This window comes from Pygocentrus nattereri, chromosome 6 (assembly GCF_015220715.1).
Source record: "Pygocentrus nattereri isolate fPygNat1 chromosome 6, fPygNat1.pri, whole genome shotgun sequence".
Lineage (NCBI taxonomy): Eukaryota > Metazoa > Chordata > Actinopteri > Characiformes > Serrasalmidae > Pygocentrus > Pygocentrus nattereri.
In genome coordinates, this window is record NC_051216.1 from 16817291 (window position 1) to 16840773 (window position 23483).

General features: G+C 37.8%; 1 protein-coding gene across 2 annotated transcripts; it reads left to right on the forward strand.

Annotated features, from left to right (window-relative positions):
- Positions 1–1331: 1331 nt before the first annotated feature.
- Positions 1332–23483, forward strand: vil1 (villin 1). Of its 2 annotated transcripts, XM_017691612.2 has the most exons (21): positions 1373–1462; positions 5661–5801; positions 10267–10375; positions 10510–10584; positions 10695–10891; positions 11308–11416; positions 12223–12333; positions 12436–12638; positions 12847–12925; positions 15551–15649; positions 16246–16399; positions 16519–16619; positions 17512–17649; positions 18158–18316; positions 18454–18633; positions 19061–19206; positions 19327–19471; positions 20187–20375; positions 20464–20532; positions 21561–21713; positions 22776–23483. In XM_017691612.2, exons 3-21 carry the CDS (start codon positions 10295–10297, stop codon positions 22887–22889), a joined length of 2502 nt encoding a protein of 833 aa, XP_017547101.1. In that variant the 5' UTR covers positions 1373–1462; positions 5661–5801; positions 10267–10294; the 3' UTR covers positions 22890–23483. The 2 variants fall into 2 exon arrangements, with proteins under 2 accessions (XP_017547102.1, XP_017547101.1); XM_017691613.2 differs by lacking the exon at positions 5661–5801 and having other exon boundaries at positions 1332–1462.

Below are 23483 nucleotides of genomic sequence, written 5' to 3' on the forward strand. Positions count from 1 at the left end.
CAGAAGTGGTTCAAAGTGGGGCTAAAAACAATGTATAAAAAAGTCATTCATTTTCAAGACTCCTTTATGTTTGTGCATACTAAAATTTAAAAATCCACTCAGCATACCCTGAAATCTACTTATGCCTTAACTCCTTAAATCTTATCATCCTCATAACTACACATCATAAAAAAATTAATTTATAGCTGTTACTGAATAATTCATAGCTACTGGATAAAAAGTTGTAAGATTATTAATTAACAATATCCCTGCTGCTAACAGGGATCATTTGGGGTTAACTGATGTTAACTAAGCAATAAAGAACATTTTATTTAGCTATTTTTGTTGTTAAGACAATGTCATTTTATATAACATAAATATTGATTCAAATATTGGTATCGATACAGATTTTTTTTTTGTTAGGAATCAAATGTTGAAATTCTCGGATTGTATTCACATGGTCTGTTCACTCGGGCATATTTCTCTTTGCCTTTTTTCTTGAAAAATGTAAAATTATGGTAATTCACTGTGTTGTACAGTGTGTGATGCATTATTTTCAAAACTAAATGTCACTACCAAAACAAATACGTTGACACTAAACAGACAAAATTTGTTTTGGTAGTGACATATTTGTTTCCAAGCTAATTTTGCCCTTATATAAATTTATAAATTCTTGTCTTAGATTTTGTAAGAGTATTAATGTGTTCGTTGTGACACCATTTAAAAATAACTTTATGATATATGAAGCAATAAAAAATGGTCCTAAATTACTTAGCATACACTCAGAGTGAAGAATGATTTTTCCTTCTACTGCAAAGTTACTTTTATGGAGATATGAGGTTTTGTTCTGACATCAACAGTATGTTTATTAGGGAGGGACAGCGTTTAGAACCTCTTCTGTAAAATGACCCATATAATAGTTTGCAGCAGATCCTAAAAATACATTCTGTGAAGAACATACTTCTAAAATACTTTGTTCACATATGTTCACAGTTAGCCAGATCAGTGTGTAGAGCAAAAAAAGACTTTAAAAAGGTTTTGCTTTGAATTTGCTTGATTCAGATATGTGCACTGGGTCCACATCGATGCAATATATTCCATCAACAAAATTATTGCCAGACGTAAGCAAAAAGAAAGACGTTAATAAAGAAGTTAATATACATGTTTAAATGAACAGCACATTCATATTTCTGTGCACAAAACAGAGGCATGGAGCTAATGGATGCTGAAGATTATATAAGAGAGAGGAGGGTGAGGGTCGCTGGGGTGATGGTGGGCAAAGCTTGGCCACTTGGAACCCTGCACTCTCCCTCTCTCTCTCTCTCTCTCTCTCTCTCTCTCTCCACAGGCGGAACTGGTTAATGAGTGTGGGGATCAGAAGAGGTGCGGCAGAGTGCAGGAGGCTGAAGTTCAGAGAGTGAAACAGCCTGACGTCCTGCTACCAAGGAGACACATACACACATATGCACAGTGCCAGAAGCAGGTAGGAACATTACTCTTGTACTTACTGCTGCCGTAGGTATTAATGGCTTTTGGACCTTTGGTTAAACTAGATACAGATGGCTTTGCTGGAGCACTGATGGAAGTCTGTGTAGGTCTGCATAATTTTCAGGTTTTGATCTCATTAGCTTTAGTGCTATAACCTCAGAAGGGTGTGCATATATGTGAGTGTGGCAGGGTCAGAGGTTGCCAAGTACCTTGCTAGTCATAAATCAGAAGCCTCGTCCTGAACTTTCCCAAGCAGCTTTCATAAGCAACGTTCCCCACAAGGGCTCCAGTGTTGAATTGCTGCATGATTTAAGGCAAACAAAAGCCGAGGCCATTAGACTGCTCTAAGAGAGCCTGTACAGTGCACCAATGTACAGCCAGCAAACAAGCCCACTTTGGACAGTCTGTTTTCCAATCTGAATCTCCAGCCTCTTCTCTGTTGCACGATCAGTCTGGAAGCTGCTACTGAATTCCCAAATCTGTAGAACTGGGTAAAGTAGTGTGTCAGTACCTGTTCCTTAAACCACTGGAATTTAGAAAAATAAATGCCTTGACTCATTTGTGCTGAAAGATTTATAACGCTGTTGTCGGAGCAAAACCTCGTATCTCCAAAATGGTAACTTTACAGGAGAAGGAAAAACCTACTCTACTTTTATTGTAAGTCAATGGAACCAGACTTTTTTCTAAGCAATTTTGGGCCCAGTCATCATGAAAGTTGACACAATATAAAAGACAAAAGATATTTTCAAATGATGTAAAAAAAAACTGGAAAACAACAAAAATGGAGATATAAGGTTTTGTTCCGACAGCAGCAATATCTAAAATTAAGGAATGACACCTCAAATGAGTCAAGGCCATCATTTTAAAGGGCCCATAACATAAAAACATTTCCTTCACTTTATAAAGAGCTTGATGTAGTATGTAAAACTGATAAAACTGTTCAAAGTGCACTGTTCACTTCCCAGTCAATATATGCAAAAACAAACCATTTTGAATTCACCATTTTTGTGATGTCACAACTCAAGTATTTATATATGTCAGTCTATTCAGACTACAGCAGTTTAGCCCTGCCTGTTCTCGCTGTAGTTATACAAAGTGTTTCAGCACTGACTGCTTTTTGAGCAAAGGCAGCCAATTACATTTCTGTAGCTAAAGCCTATTTACATACATCAGTCTTAAAGGTGCAGTTATAAAACATACTGTTTAAGAGCTGCTGGAAAATGGACATGTATAGGATATGTTCCCTTTATAGTAGTTGTTTAAGCAATCTCTTTGTAAGTATTGGTAATGCATAATAAGTGGAAATATTAAAAAGTATCTTAGAAACTGACATATTTTTATTAAGAGAGGGGGCAAAATCTGAGCTGCATGTTATATAAATAATATTATATTAACCATTTGTGTAATGGATATTTTAGTACCATTTTATGTCAGTGCTTATATCATTCTTTTAAAGGGATTTGACTGCCTAAAATCAAAGAAATCCCATAGGGAATCAGTGCATTCCTGTCTGATTTTAGCCTTTTTGACGCTGAAACTCAAGGAGAGCTTTTCTGGCCTCATTGTTGGGCATTAAACCTTTAAACTCTGTGCTTATTATTCAGTAATTAATACTAAGGCTTACTATTCAACAGCTACTAGCAGTGGGCAGTATGGACAAAAATTTATATCATGGTATTTTTAAGATTACTGATGCTTTCTGTATAAATCACACAAAAAATATGTGCAACCCACGCATAAAGCACGTTGCGGAGCCTCTCGGCTTGTAGGCCGAGAAGGCAATGTTAATTGAAGTAGCTTACTAAGTAAAGAGCACCTGCACGCGGAAGACACACTTCTCTCCATGCTAGGCTAATGGCTACCAGCTAAGCCCAAGGGAGTGGCTTTTCCTTACACTCTCTTTAACTCATTACGACTCATTATGACCTGATGTCTGCTCCTTTGACAATAAACTGGACTAATTTGCTTCAGGCTGCAACTTATTACATGAGAGGTGAGGAAATCAGCATGTTTTGCACTGTTCATAGGTTGTGCTATCTGCATTTCTTTGCTCAGTGGTATAATGACAAAACTTAACTTAAGAAGAATTTCAACCGGTATACTGGATGAACCGGTATATCGCCATTACTAGCAACTACTATAAATAATTATGTAACTACTACAAAACCAATATGACGTACACAGTTAGAGAGTAAGGAGGGAAGTCTGGACCTGCTGACAGCTTGGGTCCAAATCAGATCTGGATAAACTTTGGCTGGATTACATTTACAATTTTTATTCAAATGTGTTGCCAGTGTGACCAGATGAGAACTGATTTCACTTTTTTACATAAAAGGCATTTTTACACATACTTTTACTACTACTTTTAATACTTCTTACTTGTTTGTATATTCTCCATCTTTCCTTTCACTATTTATTTTTTCACTTGCTAGTCAGCACTCAGCAGACACTTCTCCACTCATTTAGAGTCAAAGTCCTGAGTTGAATCCCATTGAAATGCTATGGCAAGACCTTAAATGGGCAGTCTGCTCTCAAAAACCCTCCAATGTAGCCAAATCAAAACAATTCTGCAAAGAACACTGGGCCAAAATTCCTCTACAGCGATGTGAAAGACTCATCGCAAGTTATTGAAACTATTTGACTGCAGTTGTTTTGTCACAACCAGTTGTTAGGTTTTGAGGGGCAATTACTTTTTCACTTGGGTGTGTTTTTGAATAAATCTTTGTCTTCAATGACTGATCATTTAAAAGGCACATTTTGTGTTACTCGTGGTGCCTTTTTTTATTATTATGAAAATTAGTTGGATGATCTGAAACATTTAAATGTTACAAATTAGCAAAAATAGAAGAAATTGAGTGGGGGCAATACTTTTTCATAGCACTGTAACTGTATAAGGATAATGAAAACAAAAAAAAGAAATCAGTTTATTGTGTTAAATGTGGTCAAGATGTGTCTCTGACCACCTCCGTATGTGGTTTGAGTGATCCGATCATAGTCCCTTCACAATGTGTCCTGGGGGTGTTTATATCTGGCTTTTCATGCAATCAAGTGAAATCTGAATGTGATCTGATCACCAAAAACATGAGACAGACATGACAGACAGCATATCCCATATTGATTGTGTTAGACATGTACACACCAAAAATACATGGTTCTTTAAATTAACATGATTCAATTTGGTCAAGAGGTTGCACATGAATACAATGTGCTACATCAACAGAATTTTAGGAAACAAACAATTTTCCAATTCATTTGAACACAGCAACTGTCCTTTATATTGTATTTATGATTAATGGACCAACAGAAATACGACAAATTAAAATAAAGGAAGTTGGAACACCCCTGGTCAAATTATGTTTTGTGGATTTTCTAAGTGCAAATAAGCTATACGTGAGAACACATGCTCTACAAGAAACAAACTTTCTATTTCTAATTTCTATTTATTTGTGGAGTTTAACATATTGGGAAAAACAAAACATAAAAAACAGGCTATATTTTATGGTTTATCTTTTTTACGTTAAATTGTTACGTAATATGTTAAATTCAGCACATAAACAATAATCATGCATTAAAATATGCAAAATGTGTTCTTTGTAGAGGATGTGTTATTTTCACTTCAGTTTTGTTTTTTGTTGTTTGCTTATGGTTTTTCGACAATGCTTGTTCTATTCATGCGCAACCCACTGACACTTTCGAATCATGAGCCATCCCTTTTTGTTCAGTGCAGGGAGTCAGGCAAGAAGTTGAGTAAGACGTTGGGTAAGAAGTTGAATGAATGTAAGGCAGGATTACACTTTCAGTAAACAGGAGTTCATCTCCCCTAAATACTCTGCTCAAACTATGCTGAGCAAAGAGATAAGAATTTGAATTTTCCACACCGGACAAAGTGATGCACAGAAATGAAAGTAATTGAATCATGTGTACATCCTTTACACTCTACTAACATATATTACATCAATACCTCTCAGTTTACTTACTTTAAGCACTAAATGCACATATTTGAATCAGAAATTCAGTTATTATTAAATTCATCTTTTTTCCAGTACACAGTTAGTACAGATAATGAGGTGGGGGTGGTAGGCCAAACAGGTCCATCTGGGTGGCTCTATTGCTAATGGAGATGTACCAGAGAGGTTATTATGCTGATAACTAATACCTGTCAAGCAGATAATACTAAACACACCTGTATGCAGATCTCCTACACTTGCCATAAAAGGCCAGCGTGGCGACAGGCAAAGTGCAGGGGCTGTAAAGCAGGGAGTGAGCGTTACGGACACTCCGTCGCCATCTGTTCAATCCTGCAACACCTCTCCATTCAGCTCCTCTCTCCCTAGGTAAGTTTCTCCCTACAGTGCTCTTCTAAGTATTCAGCAGTGATTCTATTAAGGAAAGGGTTCTAGATAGCTTGATAATTGCACAAAACATTTAGAAGAACATGCATCATTATGTACTATTAGATTACCCATTATTAATTCTTAATTCATAAACTCTAGTGTTACTGTTCACTTACTATTCTTGAGGCTTATTTATCCAGTACTTTGACTTAAGTAACTACGATAATACTAACATGTACAAAAGTTTGAACCCTTGTTCTAATGTTTTGCTGATATTCAAAGACACATTCTCTACCAGGAACAAACTTAAATGTGGCATTGGGGTTTACTTATGGGAAGAAAAAACTAAAAATATAAAGTGTGCCATAACTTTTGCATAGGCTGCATTTTATTATTCTGAATATGTTAAAATTGGCAAATAAACCAAATAAAAGCCAAAGTAGGAATGCGTTAAGGTGAGTTCTCTGTAGAGACTGTGTCCTTTTTAGCTTCGACAAAACCATAATTGAACGGGGTTTGACCAGGGTGGCAAAACTTTTGTATATAACTAAATTTAAAAGTGAGGAATACACGTTTTATTCCCACAGATGGGTCCATAGATGTCCGTAGAGGGGTTAAAAGACCTATGTAACACAAATATACCAGGGATGTATGGAATGTGTATGCTCAAAAAGTTATAACCTGCATCTGACTGTATGGATTAAACCTTTGTTCAGCAGAATTTAGTAGAAGTCATTTCAAGTGAGTGAACAGTTGCAACTGCTAATGGTTGCAAAACGATCAAAAGCACTTGCTCAATGCTGTAACAGCAAGCACTAAATAACGCTCCCCACCACTAGCTCAACCTTAACTTTACAGGAGAAGGAAGAAGCAGTTAATGTAATGAGATTTATTCCCAAAATAATGTTGGACCAGTGGTAGTAGACCATCAGAATAGTAAATGATATGTTCACACAGTGTAAAGGGCAGTTAGTATTGTCAAATAATATAAAAAAGCAAAAAACTAAATGTGATAAAAAGTAGCAGTATGGTTTAGTGTACTTCTTTGCTCTGGTTTGGTGGTTGCTATTCTGCTTGGCTTGTTTACTACTCTCAATTTTGAGGTGGTTAGCAGGTAAAAACTTGCTTCGACACTGGCATTAACTGAATACCATTCCCTAAGGGTGTGGTTCTATTCTATTGTCGCCATCTTTTTCACTGCTTTTCAAAGATCTGAAATCTGTCTTTTGTATTGTACAAAATCTTGGCACCATAATATAACAAATTATATTTTAAAAAGCCATAGATTGGACTGAAGCTAAAGAGTCCCAGGTTCTCAGAGATTGTTCTAAAAAGACAGATCTGAAGAGTAGAAAGGAGGAGCCCTATGGAACAATAAGACAGATTGACATGTAGGTGGCAAAGTTAGCATTTACCTCTCACGAGGCCGTATCAGAGCAGCTTACATAAGAGTACAACACATGGTCTACTTGCTCGAACACACACTCTCACACAAACAAACACAGCTATGCAAACACCATTGAGAACCATGAAGCAATACAGACTGAGTCGTTTGCTGGGATCATGTTGAATCAGCTATGATTTGAAAACCTGAAATGTCAGTTCTGAGATTATTGAGTCAAGATGGTTTTAGCCCTAGCACAGAAGACAGAAGGTAGAATTTTTGTTCATTTCTTTGTTAGTACAGAAGCTGCCATGGCCATTAAACAGACAGCTATGCCCCTTGCAGAGCAAGGCCTCGAATCCAGAGTCAAGCTCATCATTCCACTGAAGAGTCAGTCTTATATACAAGGCTTCAAGCTCATGGATAGAAAACTATTTGTCACAGCTATAGTTTAAGGTCCTACCTTTTCTCTTGCATGGTACAAAGATATTCAGTGTTTCACTTGTGTAGCAGTTAGAGTAAAGATGACTTGAGTTAAAGGGGAAAACAAAGTTCTGCAAAATTAACAGGTTAATTAAGAGAGTTGATGTTAAATGCGCCTCAGAATTGTTCATAGCGTGTTGATAAGAACCAGACATCTATACTGCTAAATACCTCTTAAAGCTACCTCACATAATACTACTACATGAAATTGTTACAGATGCCTAAGACACTGTTTTATATATATATATTTTTTAACATTCATGGCAGAGAGCTACATGCAGGGCTTTGTACGGCAAAATGGTATTCATAGAATATGTATTTTTAGATTTAGCACCATATTACCATTGCATATAGAACTCAGCAGACACATGTAGGTTCACTGGTCATTTTGTATAATAAATAAAATGTCTATATTTCCACTGTGGAAATGGTGACCCTGGTTCCTGTCACCACCACTGTAAAAAAGTCAGAGTCAATATCTCTTCAGTAACTCTGAATGACTTTGTTTATCTTAACAGTTAAATTATTCTGAATTTTTTTTTAATTACTGGAATTCCCTTTTAGCTCAAGAATCTCTGAAGGAACATTGCATCATTTTATAACTAAACTGCTAGCTGTAATCCACGGTATCTTCACGATGTGTTTAAAGCGTTCTATGATCTTTCTATTTTATTGTAACTTCCTCCAGATCAGCCACACCTTTACTCTGGTTAAGGTTGAGGCTTTTGGACTGTGCAATTTTCAGCAGAGATTCTATCCAAATAGCTTTTGCCTCATAAGAGGCCTTAAGGCAGCTGATAGTTACTAAGCAGACTGATTCAGATCCACCACAGTGTTACCAACTCATTTGACTCAAATGTTCTGTGCACAGACCGGATACAACATATGTGTATGATAGCAGTAACAGTTTAAATCAAGTGGGTGTTGGTCATGTGGTTTAGAGGCCTGAGGGTGGGTGGAAGTAGATGTCAGCTCATGCAGAGGGTATAGTATAAGCTGGATTAATTTAGCCCATGCTAACCATGTGAGTCACAGTATACAGAAACAGCTGGATAGTGTGGGAACACAAGAGACACATTATACACACACCATATGTTAAGGTTTTACAGCTCTCGGCTTATCATCAGCCATACTTCCTGTGGAACATTTAAAAACTGCTACTTCCTCTAACGTACAAATACGAAGTAGAGAGGAATTTTTAATATTTAATGAGAACTGAATTCTTTTTTTTGTTGTTGTTGACCTTTTTACTTTTGACCAAATTCTGATATACTTATTTTGGCCTTTGAGCCTTTGCAATTTCACAGTCCACTGAGCCATAATTACAGAAAGTGATCAACACACAGAAGCAACGACAGAAAAGCAGAAGTTCCAAGAGCATAAGGCTCAACATACTTACGATAAATGACAAAACGTCAAAATGTGATTCATAAAAACTGAAATGTATAGAAACGACTTTAATTGAATTATATTTTGCAAAATTAATTTTGTGCTTTTTTACTTTTTTTTGCATTTCAACAAGGCTGAGCCACCAGTGAACATCAGTCTGAACTGATAGACATGTATGACACAGCACGTAGCATAAAATAGCAAATATTGATGATTTAAAGCATTACAGGCCTCCACACAATAAACTGCACATGCCACTAGGCATTTCATAACATGCAAAGCTGCTGAGGAATTTACTATTAAAACCAATGATGACTTCTGGGTGCTAATAAGAACTCAGACGTGAGTCATCTTCAAGTGCTGCTGTGTTTCCTTTGATGTCTTCTAATATTAGATCCAGGCCACTTTTGTCCTCCATCCTCTTCCGCTTCAAGCTTAACTTCAAGTCTTTCACAGAAAGGCCTCATATAAAGCACACCCTTCTTTAACCTTAGATAACCAAGAGAAAGTCTTATAGGAGGGAAGCCACTCATTTGAGAGTAACAGCAATAGCCATAATCTGAACCTGCAGAATTACAAAACTTAAGCATAAAGATTAAGAGACCTTTATTAGTCCCACAACAGGGAAATTTCACCTCCGCATTTAACCCATCCATGAAGTGAAACACCACATACACTCTAGTGAGCACACACACACACACACACACACACACACTAAGAGGCACTGAGCACACTTGCCCAGAGCACTGGGCAGCCCAATCCGCAGTGCCCGGAGAGCAGTTGGGAGTTAGGTGTCTTGCTCAAGGACACCTCAGTCATGTGCTGTCGGCTCTGGGGATCGAACCAGCGACCTTCTGGTCACTAGGCTGGTTCCCTAACCTCCAGCCCATGACTGCCCCATAAAGCATAAAAAGCATAAAAGATGAAAGTGACAGAATATCCATAGAATACCCTATTTTAGAAAAGACAAAAATATGCTGAGGAACATATTTCGTGATGACAAACATACATCAGCAATTTCCTGGACATGGATTAGGCCTCATCTTAGATTTAATTTCAATGTTCAGTGGGGAGTCATCTTTGAAAAGCTTTGCCAGACTAGGTTTAAGACTAATCCTGCTGCCCCATACTGTAGACCTTATCTTAAAGGGGACTGTTTTTCTTACTGAGAAGTGATTCTTTTCTTTTTTTATCTCCTAACTTTTCAAGGTAGGTCACGGATTTTGAAGCTGGCATCATGCCGCCAATCGAAGTAAAGACCGAAGTCCCAAAAGTCCTCAATAAAACCACACCAGGACTGCAGATATGGAGAGTGGAGGTGAGGGTTGAGAATGCACTGTTAGTCATGTCCTTAGATCTGAGCTGTAGCAATTCTCATGTTGTGTAGATAAAGGTTTTTTTTTTTAATCTGTTAACATGCCACTTATCAGAGCTCTGTTTCCTCATGCTCAGAACATGGAACTGGTGGCCTGTCCACCTAAAACATATGGACAGTTTTATGAGGGAGACAGCTATATAGTACTATATGTAAGTATTTACTGTAAGATATTAATCAAGTGATGACTTTAACAGCTAATCCTAAGTCCACAATAAAAGTCACACACCAAAGTGTTGAAAATGCCTCCTTATTCTGTCAGACACAAAAGATCAGCAGCTCCTTCACTTATGACATCCATTTCTGGCTGGGCAATTCGACCTCCGTAGATGAGCAGGGGGCTGCAGCCATATATACCACCATGATGGACGAGCACCTTGGGGGTGTGGCAGTGCAACATCGGGAGACCCAGGGCTATGAGAGCCCCACCTTCCAGGGATACTTCAAAAATGGCATCATGTAAGATCACGTTTACTACTTTTAATAAATTTGAGAGATTAAACTTGACTTAGTCTACTATGGGATAATATGATAGTAACAAATGTGCACTGCAAGAAGGGGGGTTTCATACCCCCCTAGCTGAGGCTTGGTATGGGGCATGATGACCTTAGGCTTATGTGCGGCTGCTCCAGAGCATCCCATTCTATGGAGATTATACAAGCTGCGTGTGCAGTAGGACACCTGTGTCAGTAGTGAATGCCCCTTAAAGTAACTGAATTCTCTAATTAGAAGGGGTGCCTGGATACCTTTAAATATATAGAGATTATTTTGGGGAAGTTTGAAGATCATTGCACTGACTTCTGCTTTTACACCACTGGGCGTATGATGACCATATAACCATTTGAAGAAACATTACAAACCACTTTTTACCACAGTTACAAGAAAGGCGGTGTAGCTTCGGGGATGAAACAAGTGGAAACCAACACATATAATGTCCGCAGACTGCTGCACGTCAAGGGCAAGAAGCACGTGGTTGCAGGAGAGGTGAGAAAAGTCCCACCCTCAACTTAACACAGGAAAGTCAAGACTATAATCTCTTCTTCAAGAATAGGTCACAAACAGCAGACACACCAACTCCGCCCCTCCACCCTTCAGAGTATGGCCTTGACATATTTTACCCGACTTACCATTGACACTTCTCACAGTAACATGAATTTTACATATTAACTGTATATTATTATTATTATTATTATTATCATTATTGGTAACATTTCAGTATAGTACACTATAATGCTCTTGTAGCTGTCTTAAGCATTATCAGGCCAAAAGCTACTTGGTACTTCATTATGCAACAACCAAGGTCAAATAAGAGTATTTTTATTTATGTATTATACATCATAACACTTGCACACCAGTTTAGATGTACACTCTTATGTTATTAAGAGTTATTAAGCTGGATATCAGCTGATAACTACCTATCGAGCCAGTAGCTGGTAATTAACTTGCTTTCAATTACACTAGCTCACTCTAGTCTTTGTTTAATAAAGTGCTTATGAGAAATTACATTTGCTGTGGAAAGCAGCTAATTCATAGTTGTAAAAATTTAATAAAATGTAGTAAAAATGTATTTAGCAGCAGATTTAGCAACAGGACTGGCTTAACAAGGTTTAACAAGGGTGCTGCCAAGGCATTGTTATGCCCCCGATATTGAAATGGTACAAATATGATCACATACTGAGAAAATGGAGTGTAAAAATTCCAAACTGACATGTCTAGTAATCTCCTTCATGTACAATTTAAACTACAGAATGTAAAGTGAGAATACATTCTGCTCTTTGCTCTGTGCTCAGGTTGATATGAGCTGGAACAGCTTCAATAAGGGCGATGTGTTCCTGTTGGACCTGGGGAACCTAATCATTCAGTGGAACGGTCCTAAGAGCAGTTACACAGAGAGACTAAAGGTAAACAATGGCAGTTCACAGGCAGTAATGTAGTAGCCATGTTCAATAAGTATGCCATGTTCATTCTGTTGTATGTCAAACTGACAGCTGCTATCCTAATAGGGCATGAACTTGGCAAAGGATATCCGTGACCGAGAGAGAGGGGGTCGAGCACAGGTAACAATAGTGGAGGGAGATGATGAGGAATCTTCTAAAGAGGCAATGAATCTGATGAAACAGGCCTTGGGAGAAAGAAGGGAAATTAAAGACTCCATTCCTGATGAGGTGGTTGATGAGAAACTGAAGTCTAGCATCAAACTTTTTCAGTAAGATCAGTTTAAATTAAGTTAAATTGTACATTTACATTTTCTTGGGTTCTCATTACATTGATGTACATGTTAATAAGTTCTAAAAGTGCATCTATGTACTCTATGAACTGTCAAAGGTTAACTGACAATGACAGATATCCATATCCAGACTTATCACTCATTAACGCCTGCATAAAATGTCAGCAGTAAAATGTTTTCTGTTCAGTGTTTCAGATTCCTCAGGCAGCCTGGTGGTGCAGGAAGTGGCAGTGAAGCCACTAGCACAAGATTTGCTCAATCCAGAGGTAAAAAAAATAAATAAAGTTACACCCAACCACAAAATACCATAGATATTCCAGCAATGGTGCACAACTCTCAGCCAGTTGCCACTCAGAGGCCCTGAATAGTGAGTTTGTAACTGCACTTACATATAGCATACAGCACTTTGATCATGGAACACTGAGATGAAGAACAACCCTGTGCAAAGGCCATGCAGATAAAAAGGCCCTAATCCCATTCAGTAGTCAAATATCACACCCTACAACCATACAGTGGTGCACAGGTATTTTCCATGAATCCACCAGTAAATGGAAATTATCTGTGATGAAACAACAAGGCTCATAAAATAATAAGGGGTATGATAAAAGGCTTACAGTAATCAATAACAAGGACATTATAATGCTACAACAGAAAGATCATCTTCCAAGATAAATACAAACAGGCAGGAAGCCTTAGATACTACCATTCTGTCTTTGAATGCAGAAAAGGCCTTTGACCAGGTGGAGTGGCCATATCTTTTCAAAGTTCTCAGAAGATCTGGATTTGGTGAAGTTTTCTCTAACTGGATAAAGACCCTTTATACCCTTCCCTCTGCTAAAATATTGATTAACAGCACAGTTTCTAAGAGCATAAACATCCAAAGAGGTACTAGACAAGATTGTTCACTATCACCTGTTATTCATTTTGATTATTGAGCCATTAGCCATAGCAATAAGATCACATAGTAATATATTAGGTTTTGAATTAGGTGGATCAGATTACCGAATATGCAGACGATATAATATTATATCAGTCTGACTTCTATTCGGAAATTTATTTCATCTTTACTACAACTTCTGACACTCTTTGGGAAATTCTCAGGTTACAAAATAAACCAATCCAAGTCATCCATTCTACGATTAAATAATTATGTAAGACAAAACATATCACAGCTTTAGATTTTAATATTACTGACTCCTTCACTTACCTAGGAATCAAAATTACAGATATTGATGATATTTCCAGAGTCAACTATCAGCCTTTTCTGGAATCTATTTCCAAATCTTTTGAAAGATGGTGAACTCTACCCATCTCATTAATAGCCAGTATAAATAGAATTAAAATGAACATACTGCAGAAAATATTATACTTACCTCAGAATATTCCACTCCGCCCCACACATGTTTTCTTTATAACCTTTAGAAAGCTCTTCATAAATTTTATTTTGAATAATAAGTGAGCCAGGGTCAGCTTGTCATTACTACACTTGCCATACAACAGGGGTGGCCTTTGGTTTTCCAATATGCAGTGGTACTACTGGGCAGCACAGTTACGAACAATGACATATTCTTTCTCTTCTCTCCTGAAGTGTTCCCTACTTGGGTGGAAATAGAATGTCTTTCTATTAGGACAAAACTTCTTTTCAGTTTATACCTCTACTCAATGGACAATAGCTCTCTCTGGTTTCACACCAATCACAGGAAATGAAAAATTGAAACCTGATAGGTTGAATTTAGGATTTAAAATTTAGTATGAAAAGGGGTGCAAAAAAAACAAGATCTATACAAAGATAATGTGCTAATGCCCTTCTCAGAGATCTCAACCAAGTTTGGCATTCCAAAAAAGCACTTTTTTAAATACCTGCAACTTAGAAGCTTCGTCCCGTCCTGCCAAGGCTCAAAGCTTTCAGAGCCCAAAATGTGCCTGCTAGAGGAAACAATTTCAAAATCTCCCCTGCCTAAAGGACTGGTATCATCATTTTAACATGCTACTGTCTAGGTGTGTAGACATGTTTCTTTTTACAGATCTGACACAGCCTAAGGGCCTCTTTTTCTAGTTGCCAATAATCTCTGCCCAGTCTGGCTCTATTGTCTAACTGCGCTGTACATAGTCTACCTGTTTTTTTTCTTATTCCCTATTTATTGTTGTTTTTGATTTCTGATTGTTTGTTTGTAATGAATTCATGTACTATTTTACCTACTTAATTACTTACATAGCTAATTGTTTTATGTGTGTTTGGTTAATTCTTGTTTGTTCCTCATTGTTTTTTGGCCATAACTGTAATGGACTAATTGTAAAATACATTGTAATAAATACAATGTGTAAAAAAAAACTTTTAAAAAAAACAGACAGGAACTGAAACAAATTTACTTCCTAATTTACCTTCGAGCCTTTGCTATGGTACTGAAAGTCAAACGTTAACTCTGCGGGCTGCTGCGTAAACTAAAATTAAATTAAGAAGCAAGGGAGAGACAAAGAAAGAGAAGCAAAACTATGTGAAAAACCTCCTGAAGTAAGCATGCTCAAATGAAGTACTTTGGGCAAATTACTTACAAAATAACCCTTCTTCTGCAAAAGACATGCACAGTTACTTTATATTTATATTTAAAAAATCATTGTGATAACTGTGTATGCAAAGATCTGGACACCTTTTCAGTCACAAACTTTTTTAAATTGTTGGGCCTTAACTGACTCATTAGGACTGATTAGGCAGGTGTTGCCAGCTGATGATGATTCTAGAGCATAATAAATTCCCTCACTCCTCAAACCTTACGCTAAAGCTCAGGAACTGTGGGCTCCATTAAGCAGCTGGCCGAGTACCTGAAATAAAATGTTCTATACTGATCACTTATGCCACATCCCATTAAAGACAGGTTTAATCCCTTTTCTAGGACTGCTTTTTGCTGGACCAAGGTGGAATCCGAATCTTTATCTGGAAGGGTAGGAAGTCATCAAAGAGAGAGAGGACAGAATCACTGAACATGGCTGAAGTGAGTCAAACACATGTGTGCATCATACTTTAAAACAAGGCAAAATCACAGTCGATGTGGATAATATGGACTGTGAAAGGACCCATATCAAACTAATATTCCTCATGTTTTTTGTAATGAAAGAGTTGATGTGTGTTGTGTATATAAACATTGTCAAAGTTCCAAAATGAACAGATCACATCTCAGTCTATGCAGTCTATATGAAAACTAAGCTGCACAAACATTCACAAAAATTCACTGTTATCTGAATGTGGATCAATACACAGTGGACAATAAGAACAGAGCTTTTTTACATATATCAGTTTTAAAGGCTCATTAACAAACAAAACACCCTGTTTAATTGTAAGGGATGAAGAAAGATTGGAAAATGGTCAAGTAAAAATAAATTGTGACTGCATTTGATATATAAACACATGTATTATAAGTGGACCTCCAGGGTAAAAAAGTAATAATAAAATAATTCAATATCTATTCCTGTACTATATATTTCACATGGTTGATATAGTGAGCTGAGTTCTATACATACAAATTCCCTACATGCAAGTTCACATAATAGCGTCATGTCTCTTTTCTAATTTAATATTCTTTGACTTTAGGCTTACAAAAAGGCTAAAGGCTATCCTCCATCCGTTTATGTGGAGACAGTGAACGATGGCTCGGAGTCCTCAGTCTTCAAGCAACTTTTCTCGAAATGGACAGTGAAGGGTCAAACAGTTGGGCTGGGCACCACACACAGCGCAGGCAAAATAGGTGAGCACGACCAAAGTATTCAGTAGAAAGCTGTAGCTATTTTACCAGCATAATCAATAGTTAGCTCTCTGTGAAGCCATAAATCAAAACTTACTTTGTGCCTTCCAATTTTTCTCTAGCCAAAGTTGAGCAAATAAAGTTTGATGTCAATTCGATGCACGCCAGGCCTGACATAGCAGCCCAACAGAAAATGGTGGATGATGGTTCTGGAGAAGCAGAGGTTAGTCATCGAGTAATACGACTCAATACATCTGCATTTAAATGAAAAAAGAATTTCCAATTTTAGACACTGCAGAAGGACAATTAGTAGATGAATTTGGTGTGCCTATAGCTCAAGAGTACATGAGAGGTGATTTTAAAAGTAGTGTTTCAGCACTGGCTGCTCCCTAAGACTTAAGTGGACACTTGGCTCATGTTAAAACTGTTAATTTGCAGAATTCCATGGAAATGCTCACTATTCTAAGTTCTTTGGAGCCAAAGTCAAAGCTGTGATGACAAATTCTTCTTAGACACACCTACAGGAAAATAAACTAAAGTAAAGCCTCCAGGCAGGTCTGAAGGCTTTTTAGCTGTGACCTGCTTAGGAAAAGACAGTAGATCAATAGCAGATTCTTTGACTTTGATAAATGTGTTCCCAGAACCTTGATCACATTAAATAAAAAGTTACATATTAATTGTCAGGACATAAAGTGCAAGTCATGACTTGGAGCATGTCTTCATATGAAAACACCAGTGTTTTACATGCTAATGTCATTCAAATGAACTGCGAAGATCATTTGCAAACGCAGCTTGTTAAAGGGGCTCAGCACTGATGGTGCATGTGTTAGAAATGAAAACTGAAACCAGACTAAAAAATTGTCACTGCATAATAATCACTAGCCCACTTGGGAGAAGTGCTTTCAGACTTTTAACAAGCCAAGTCAACTTAGCAGTTGCCATAACAGCTCAGTACTGAATATAAGTTTATTCATAATTCCTAGTTGCTGTTTCTGAATCAAATATTACAAAGAACGTCATGGCACCTTCAAACATCATGGCAAGTGTCGCCCTCTGTAGCTGCAAAAAGGCATGCATGCATGAAGGAGCAAATACATGTCTTTATCCTTTCTCAGACATGGAGGATAGAGAACAGTGAGCTAGTCCCTGTGGACAGGAAATGGCTGGGGCACTTTTATGGCAGTGACTGCTACCTCATCCTCTATACGTATCAAGTCAGCGGCAAAATGCACTACATTTTGTACATGTGGCAGGTAAGTGCCCTCCTTAATATGTCTTACTATGTATGTTTGTGACTGAAGCATCTGCAAAACAAGCTGTCATCCAGATTAGAGCTTCGAATATGTGCCCAAACCTGATCATGTCGGGTTCAGATCTCCTAAACATGTGTCACACTCAGGACGCATTCAAATTTCACATTCTGGCTTTCCAATCACTTTCACTTTGAACACGTTTTCATCTGTTAAACATATCACTCAACATTAGCTATATCTGAATGTATTTGGTCCTTTGGGTGATGATGAGCCTGTTTGAGTCAGCTTCGAACAGCATTTTGCTGGACTCAGTCAGTACTGGTCTCAAACATTGATAATGTGTTTTGGAACAGGTCAGATTCAGACAAAATTTTGTGGGGCTTGCATTGGGTTCAGAGTCAAAACTTGGGTCAAGTTGGGCTTGGACAAATTTCAGGCCCAATTAAAGTTCAATCAAACATTTACAATACACAAGAATTCTAATGTATATGCTACTGGATTCTTGCAGGGCCGTCATGCAAGCACATCAGAGCTGGCAGCTTGTGCATATCAGGCAGTCATTCTGGACCAGAAGTATAATGGAGAAGCAATGCAGGTTCGAGTGCCTATGGGAAAGGAACCCCTGCATCTCATGGCCATTTTCAAGGGCAAGATGGTGATTTATGAGGTGGGTCCAATAACACTGTCCCAAAGCTGGGAATATTTCACTGTGTTTTAGGTAACTGTGATGGTGATGCACTGGATTGTGTGAAGTGAGTTGGGAAATACCTGGTTGGTTCTCACACCTCTTCGTCTGGCTCACAGGAAGGGAGTTCCAAAGAGGACTCCACGTATGTTCAGCCAGCAGTGAGACTATTCCACGTTCAAGGCTCAAATGAGTTCAACACACGTGCTATTGAGGTGGTTCCCCGCTCCTCATCACTCAATTCCAACGACGTCTTCGTGCTAAGTACTGCCACCTGTTGTTACCTGTGGTATGGAAAGGTCAGTATCAGCTCCTCCTCACTTCTTACTCCAGACACCAGAAGATCAGCAACTCCAATACATTTTAACATTTGAGCAGCAACATATTTCCCAGCGTCCATCTATCAACAGATAAATTACAAATACATTTTTAAATTACATTTTTCCTCCATTAAGAGAATGCTGTTGGCACTTTGTGTCCATATAACACTACTATAAAGTAATAATGGTTCATTTTCCCCAGGCAGAGAACTATCTCATAATACTATGTACATTTTTAGCTTTGATTCCAATACTAATACATATAATTTGCAGCTATGTATGTCAACAACAGCATTAACATAATATTCCTCTGTAAAGACAAGATTTTAGTTGACTAATATGAGAAGTTATTTCAAATAAATCCAAAGAACGTCTGGGTGATTACAGAACTTTCTTGCTCCTACAGGGCTGCAGTGGGGATGAGAGAGAGATGGGTAAATCACTGGCTGACATCATCTCTAAGAGGGAGAAGCAGGTCATAGCAGAGGGTCAGGAACCTGCTGACTTTTGGGTGAATCTGGGGGGAAAGTCCCAGTATGCCAGTGGAAAGAGGTACAATACTAATAACTATCATCAGCAGCATTTTTGCATAGTCAAATGTAAAAATTAGTCAAAAACTGCACATTTACATTCCTCAAATCTCAAATCTTCACTGTCTGTTCTCATGAGCAGACTGCATGAGGACAACAGCCAGATTACCCCTCGCATGTTCGAGTGCTCAAATAAGACAGGAAGATTTGTTGCGACTGAGATTTCAAACTTTAACCAGGATGACCTGGACGAAAACGACGTCATGCTGCTGGACATCTGGGACCAGGTGGGGACCAGCATTTACCTTCTCTCCAGCATTCTGGCTTAAAGCTTTAGTTAGCTCAGCTGTATCGGTTTTTATCCCATTTCCAGCAGGAAACATTTTCAAAAGTAGCTACAGAAACGTGTTTTACGAGGTTGGAGTCAGGTTCCCATTCACCGTCTTATTACATTTGTACCCTTCCACTGAAGGTGGAGCAGGAACTTTCGAACAGAAGCTGACAGTATTTAACTCTGTTGTGTTTCAGAGTTTCTTGTTGCAGATTAAACGTATCTGGAAACTTACTGAAGTGCTTATGAATGCAAATAAGTCCAATCGTTTCCATATTAATTGTTCGTCTTAAATATTTCTTGTTGCCTTTTCGTTATCTAAGCTAACGTAACTAACCTAACAGTTCGCTAGGCGAGGCTGTTGCCTGCCTTGTTATGTGACCAACGGTCTGCGCACCAACCTTCAGAGTTAAAGGGTGAATAGATACATTAATCCCAACGTTTGAGACCATTTATTGCTAAAACCGTAAGAATCAGCAGATCAGCAGAGCTTTATTTTACTGCAAGAGATTTTTTTACTTAAAAATCCAGTTCTGCTGTGGAGCCGCAAGAGGGCAGTAAAAGACCCCTGATCTGGCAGAATATTTTTCTTTGCATGGACCTCAGCGTAGTGAATAGCTTTGAGGTAACCTACACTCCTTGTAAGGGTGTAAACCTGCTGCATGTGTTAGGTGTTCTTGTGGATCGGCAGAGGAGCCAATGACACAGAGAAGAAGGAAGCCGTGGTCACTGCACAAGAGTACCTGAAAACCCACCCTGCCGGCCGAGACCCAGACACTCCCATCCTAGTGGTCAAGCAAGGGTTTGAGCCGCCCACTTTCACCGGCTGGTTCCATGCCTGGGACCCTCACATGTGGAGTGTAAGCACTGCTTTCAACAGTCTCTGTGATATTCATTTGGTCATATAGCATCAGTCGTATCAAACTGAAATGGGTACTGCTTCCTCAGGGTGGAAAGTCCTACCAGGAGCTGAAGTCAGAACTTGGAGATGCAACTGACATCATTAAGATTACAGTGGTGAGATTCATTCTTCACTTAAAGGAATGGCCTAAAACAGATTTACAGTGTACAATTGTTTCATTACTCCAAATGTGGTCAGGAAATTATTGGTGTCTGGTTTTAAGCTCTGTAGTTTTGCACAGGCTAGTGAGGTTAATGTAGCTTACAAGTGATCAAAACTTACCCCATCAAAGAGTGTGCGGTCATCACAGACGTATCTTGAACTGCACTGAGATGTTACAGGGCCCATGTCATAGAAAAATGAATTTTCTCTGCTTTTTTTTGGAATAGCGTAGCATGATGTGGTATGTAAACATTCACTCTCCAGTCCTTCCAGTCCATAAATGTGAACTAAGGTGCAAAAACAGCCAGTTTTGCATAAAATTGTTTTAGTGATATCATGAAAAAACAAGTAATTTACATATAATCACATATTTCACTTACATCACTTTAGCCCATTCATGCTGAGGTTATAAGCAGAGCTTTTTGAATGAAGCAGAATACAGGACAGCCAATCAGATGAGAGTTTAGTTACATAAAGCAGTCTTAGAGGTCCAGTAACAAAACTAATTCTAAAAGGAAACTAGAGATTGGAAAATGGACACATTAAAATGTTTTTGGTTCATAAAATTACACAAACATCATAAATGGACCTAAGAGGAAGTACGTTTTGGAGCCTTTAAGTAAACTCAAACATGCTTGTGTGGTTTCTGACATTGTATAACATATTTTTTTATCTATAAAGAAAGATGAGTACACTGAAAACGTAGTTTAAAAAATAAGTAAAATGAAATTATTTAATCTACTATATCTACTACACTTGGAGTAGAGGAAATTTGTATAAAATTGATTTCTGGAGATTTTGTTGAGCAGGTGGTGGTGGTGGTGAGCCAAAGTCTTTAATTAGGCTGTTAGCAAAAAAGATGCCCATGAAATAAAGGGAAGAAAAATGTTTTTTTCCCCTGATAATCAAGGATGGTTTTGCAGTGTGATCGTAATTGTAACATCTCAACTAACAGACACCATACGGTGTGTTTTGAGTGCAGGATTTGACCAAGCCTAGCTCTCAGACTAATAACTCGAGCAACTCCGTGGGATTGCTGCCCTCTACTACCAATCTACCAATCTACCCAGCGGAGGATCTGGTAAACCGCCTGGCAGAGGATCTGCCAAAAGGGGTTGATCCTGCCAAAAAAGAGGTATTTGAAAGAAAGAACTAAGTAACATTTTAGAGAACACAAAAATATTGTTGGCTTCTATTATACAGTATTATGCAAGAGTTTGAACACCGCGAATCAAAGGACACATTTTGTTGATTTTCTAAGTAAATTACAATAATACTTCATCTACTGAGAACACACAAAAATGGCATTTTTCTACAAATATTAATAAGTTTTTTTGCTGAGCAAATAAATTATATAAAATGTGCCATAATTCACACACAGGCCACACTATTTTTTCTCAATGTTAAATAAGTATAAAACAAATATAATATATTGACATTTAAACAAAACATTTTTTTAACAATAACAAATATTATTGGTGTGATAATTATTTGCCAGGTAAAACATCATAAATACTTAAATATTTAGGTTGAGCTCAGTGATGATCTGGGGAAAAATATACAGCTGATGTAGCTGACAAAGCTAGTTAGACATGCTAATATTTTCAGTGTAAAATGTTTCCTTTTTCATTGAATGGCATTCATCTGTCATGAATAAATGGCTACAAACAGAAAATTGTGAGATTGTTTAGTGTTTATTATATGTTGCTTGATTATACAGTCAAATGAAATTTGATAGGGTACGCTGATTATTAGTATTTTTGCATTTGAAACAATCTGACCGATTAAATCTTGTAGGCCATGGTAGTCAGTTGTGTGGACCACAAGTTGCAAAAGGTTGGGAATGCCTAGTCTATGGTAATTGCTACACAAACATGCCACATGCTACAGGTGCCACAGACAGAGACTTTGAGAAATAGTGAAGTATTCAATTTAAGTGTTTTCACTTCCTTCAGAATTGTTCATAATTTACCATCACATTTATGGCAATTAGCAGACATGCTCATCCAGAACAACTTAACTTTAATCCTGTTACAGAGGTAGGCTAACGTGGCATTGGGAGTCTTATCCAAGGACTGTAATTAGTATAGCTTATATGTTTGTCCAATCAGAGAATTGAATCCTAACCTGCTGCATGGAGAGCTGTGGTGTTATCCACTATATTTCAGTCACTACATTCTGTTGTCTGTCTCCTCAGGAGTATCTCTCAGAGGAAGAGTTCAATCTAGTGTTGGGTATTTCGCGTCTGGAATTCTACTCCATGCCTTTGTGGAAACAGCAGAACCTGAAGAAAGATAAGGGCCTGTTTTAAGAGAGAGAGGTTTGTCTCTCACAATGAGTCTTCATTGGAATCACTCATCAATACGAACGTCTGAGTGACGGGCTTAGTGCATTGAGATTACACAATAGATGTCTGTGCCTAATGTGTGATTTTAGATCTGTTTGTTTACATTTAAATATTTTAAGTATCGTACAGGCACATAAATAACATCAGTACAATTAAGAGAACCTTAGTTTTCAGAATAATTTTACTTTAAATAAATGATATAAACATCATCAGTGAATTAAATGGAAGTACTATATATTAATACCTTTTAATAGCCAGGAACAGGACAAACTGTGTTAAGGCAAAAGGCAGCTTGTTCACTGTACTGTCTTTTTTTTGTTTTTACATGTTTTTACACTGAACATGCGATTGCCAATTTCACTTCAGACCCTTAAGGAGTTTGTAACTATGCTGTTGAAATATTTGCTACAAATGACTAGTACGAGTAACATTAATATGACACTAATATCTGCCAATAATATCTGAGGCTGACAGTCAGCATTAACTGTTGTTCAGTGTATATAAACTACCGTCCACTTACCATAAAGTTGCTAATAAATGAATGTGTCCTCATTTCAA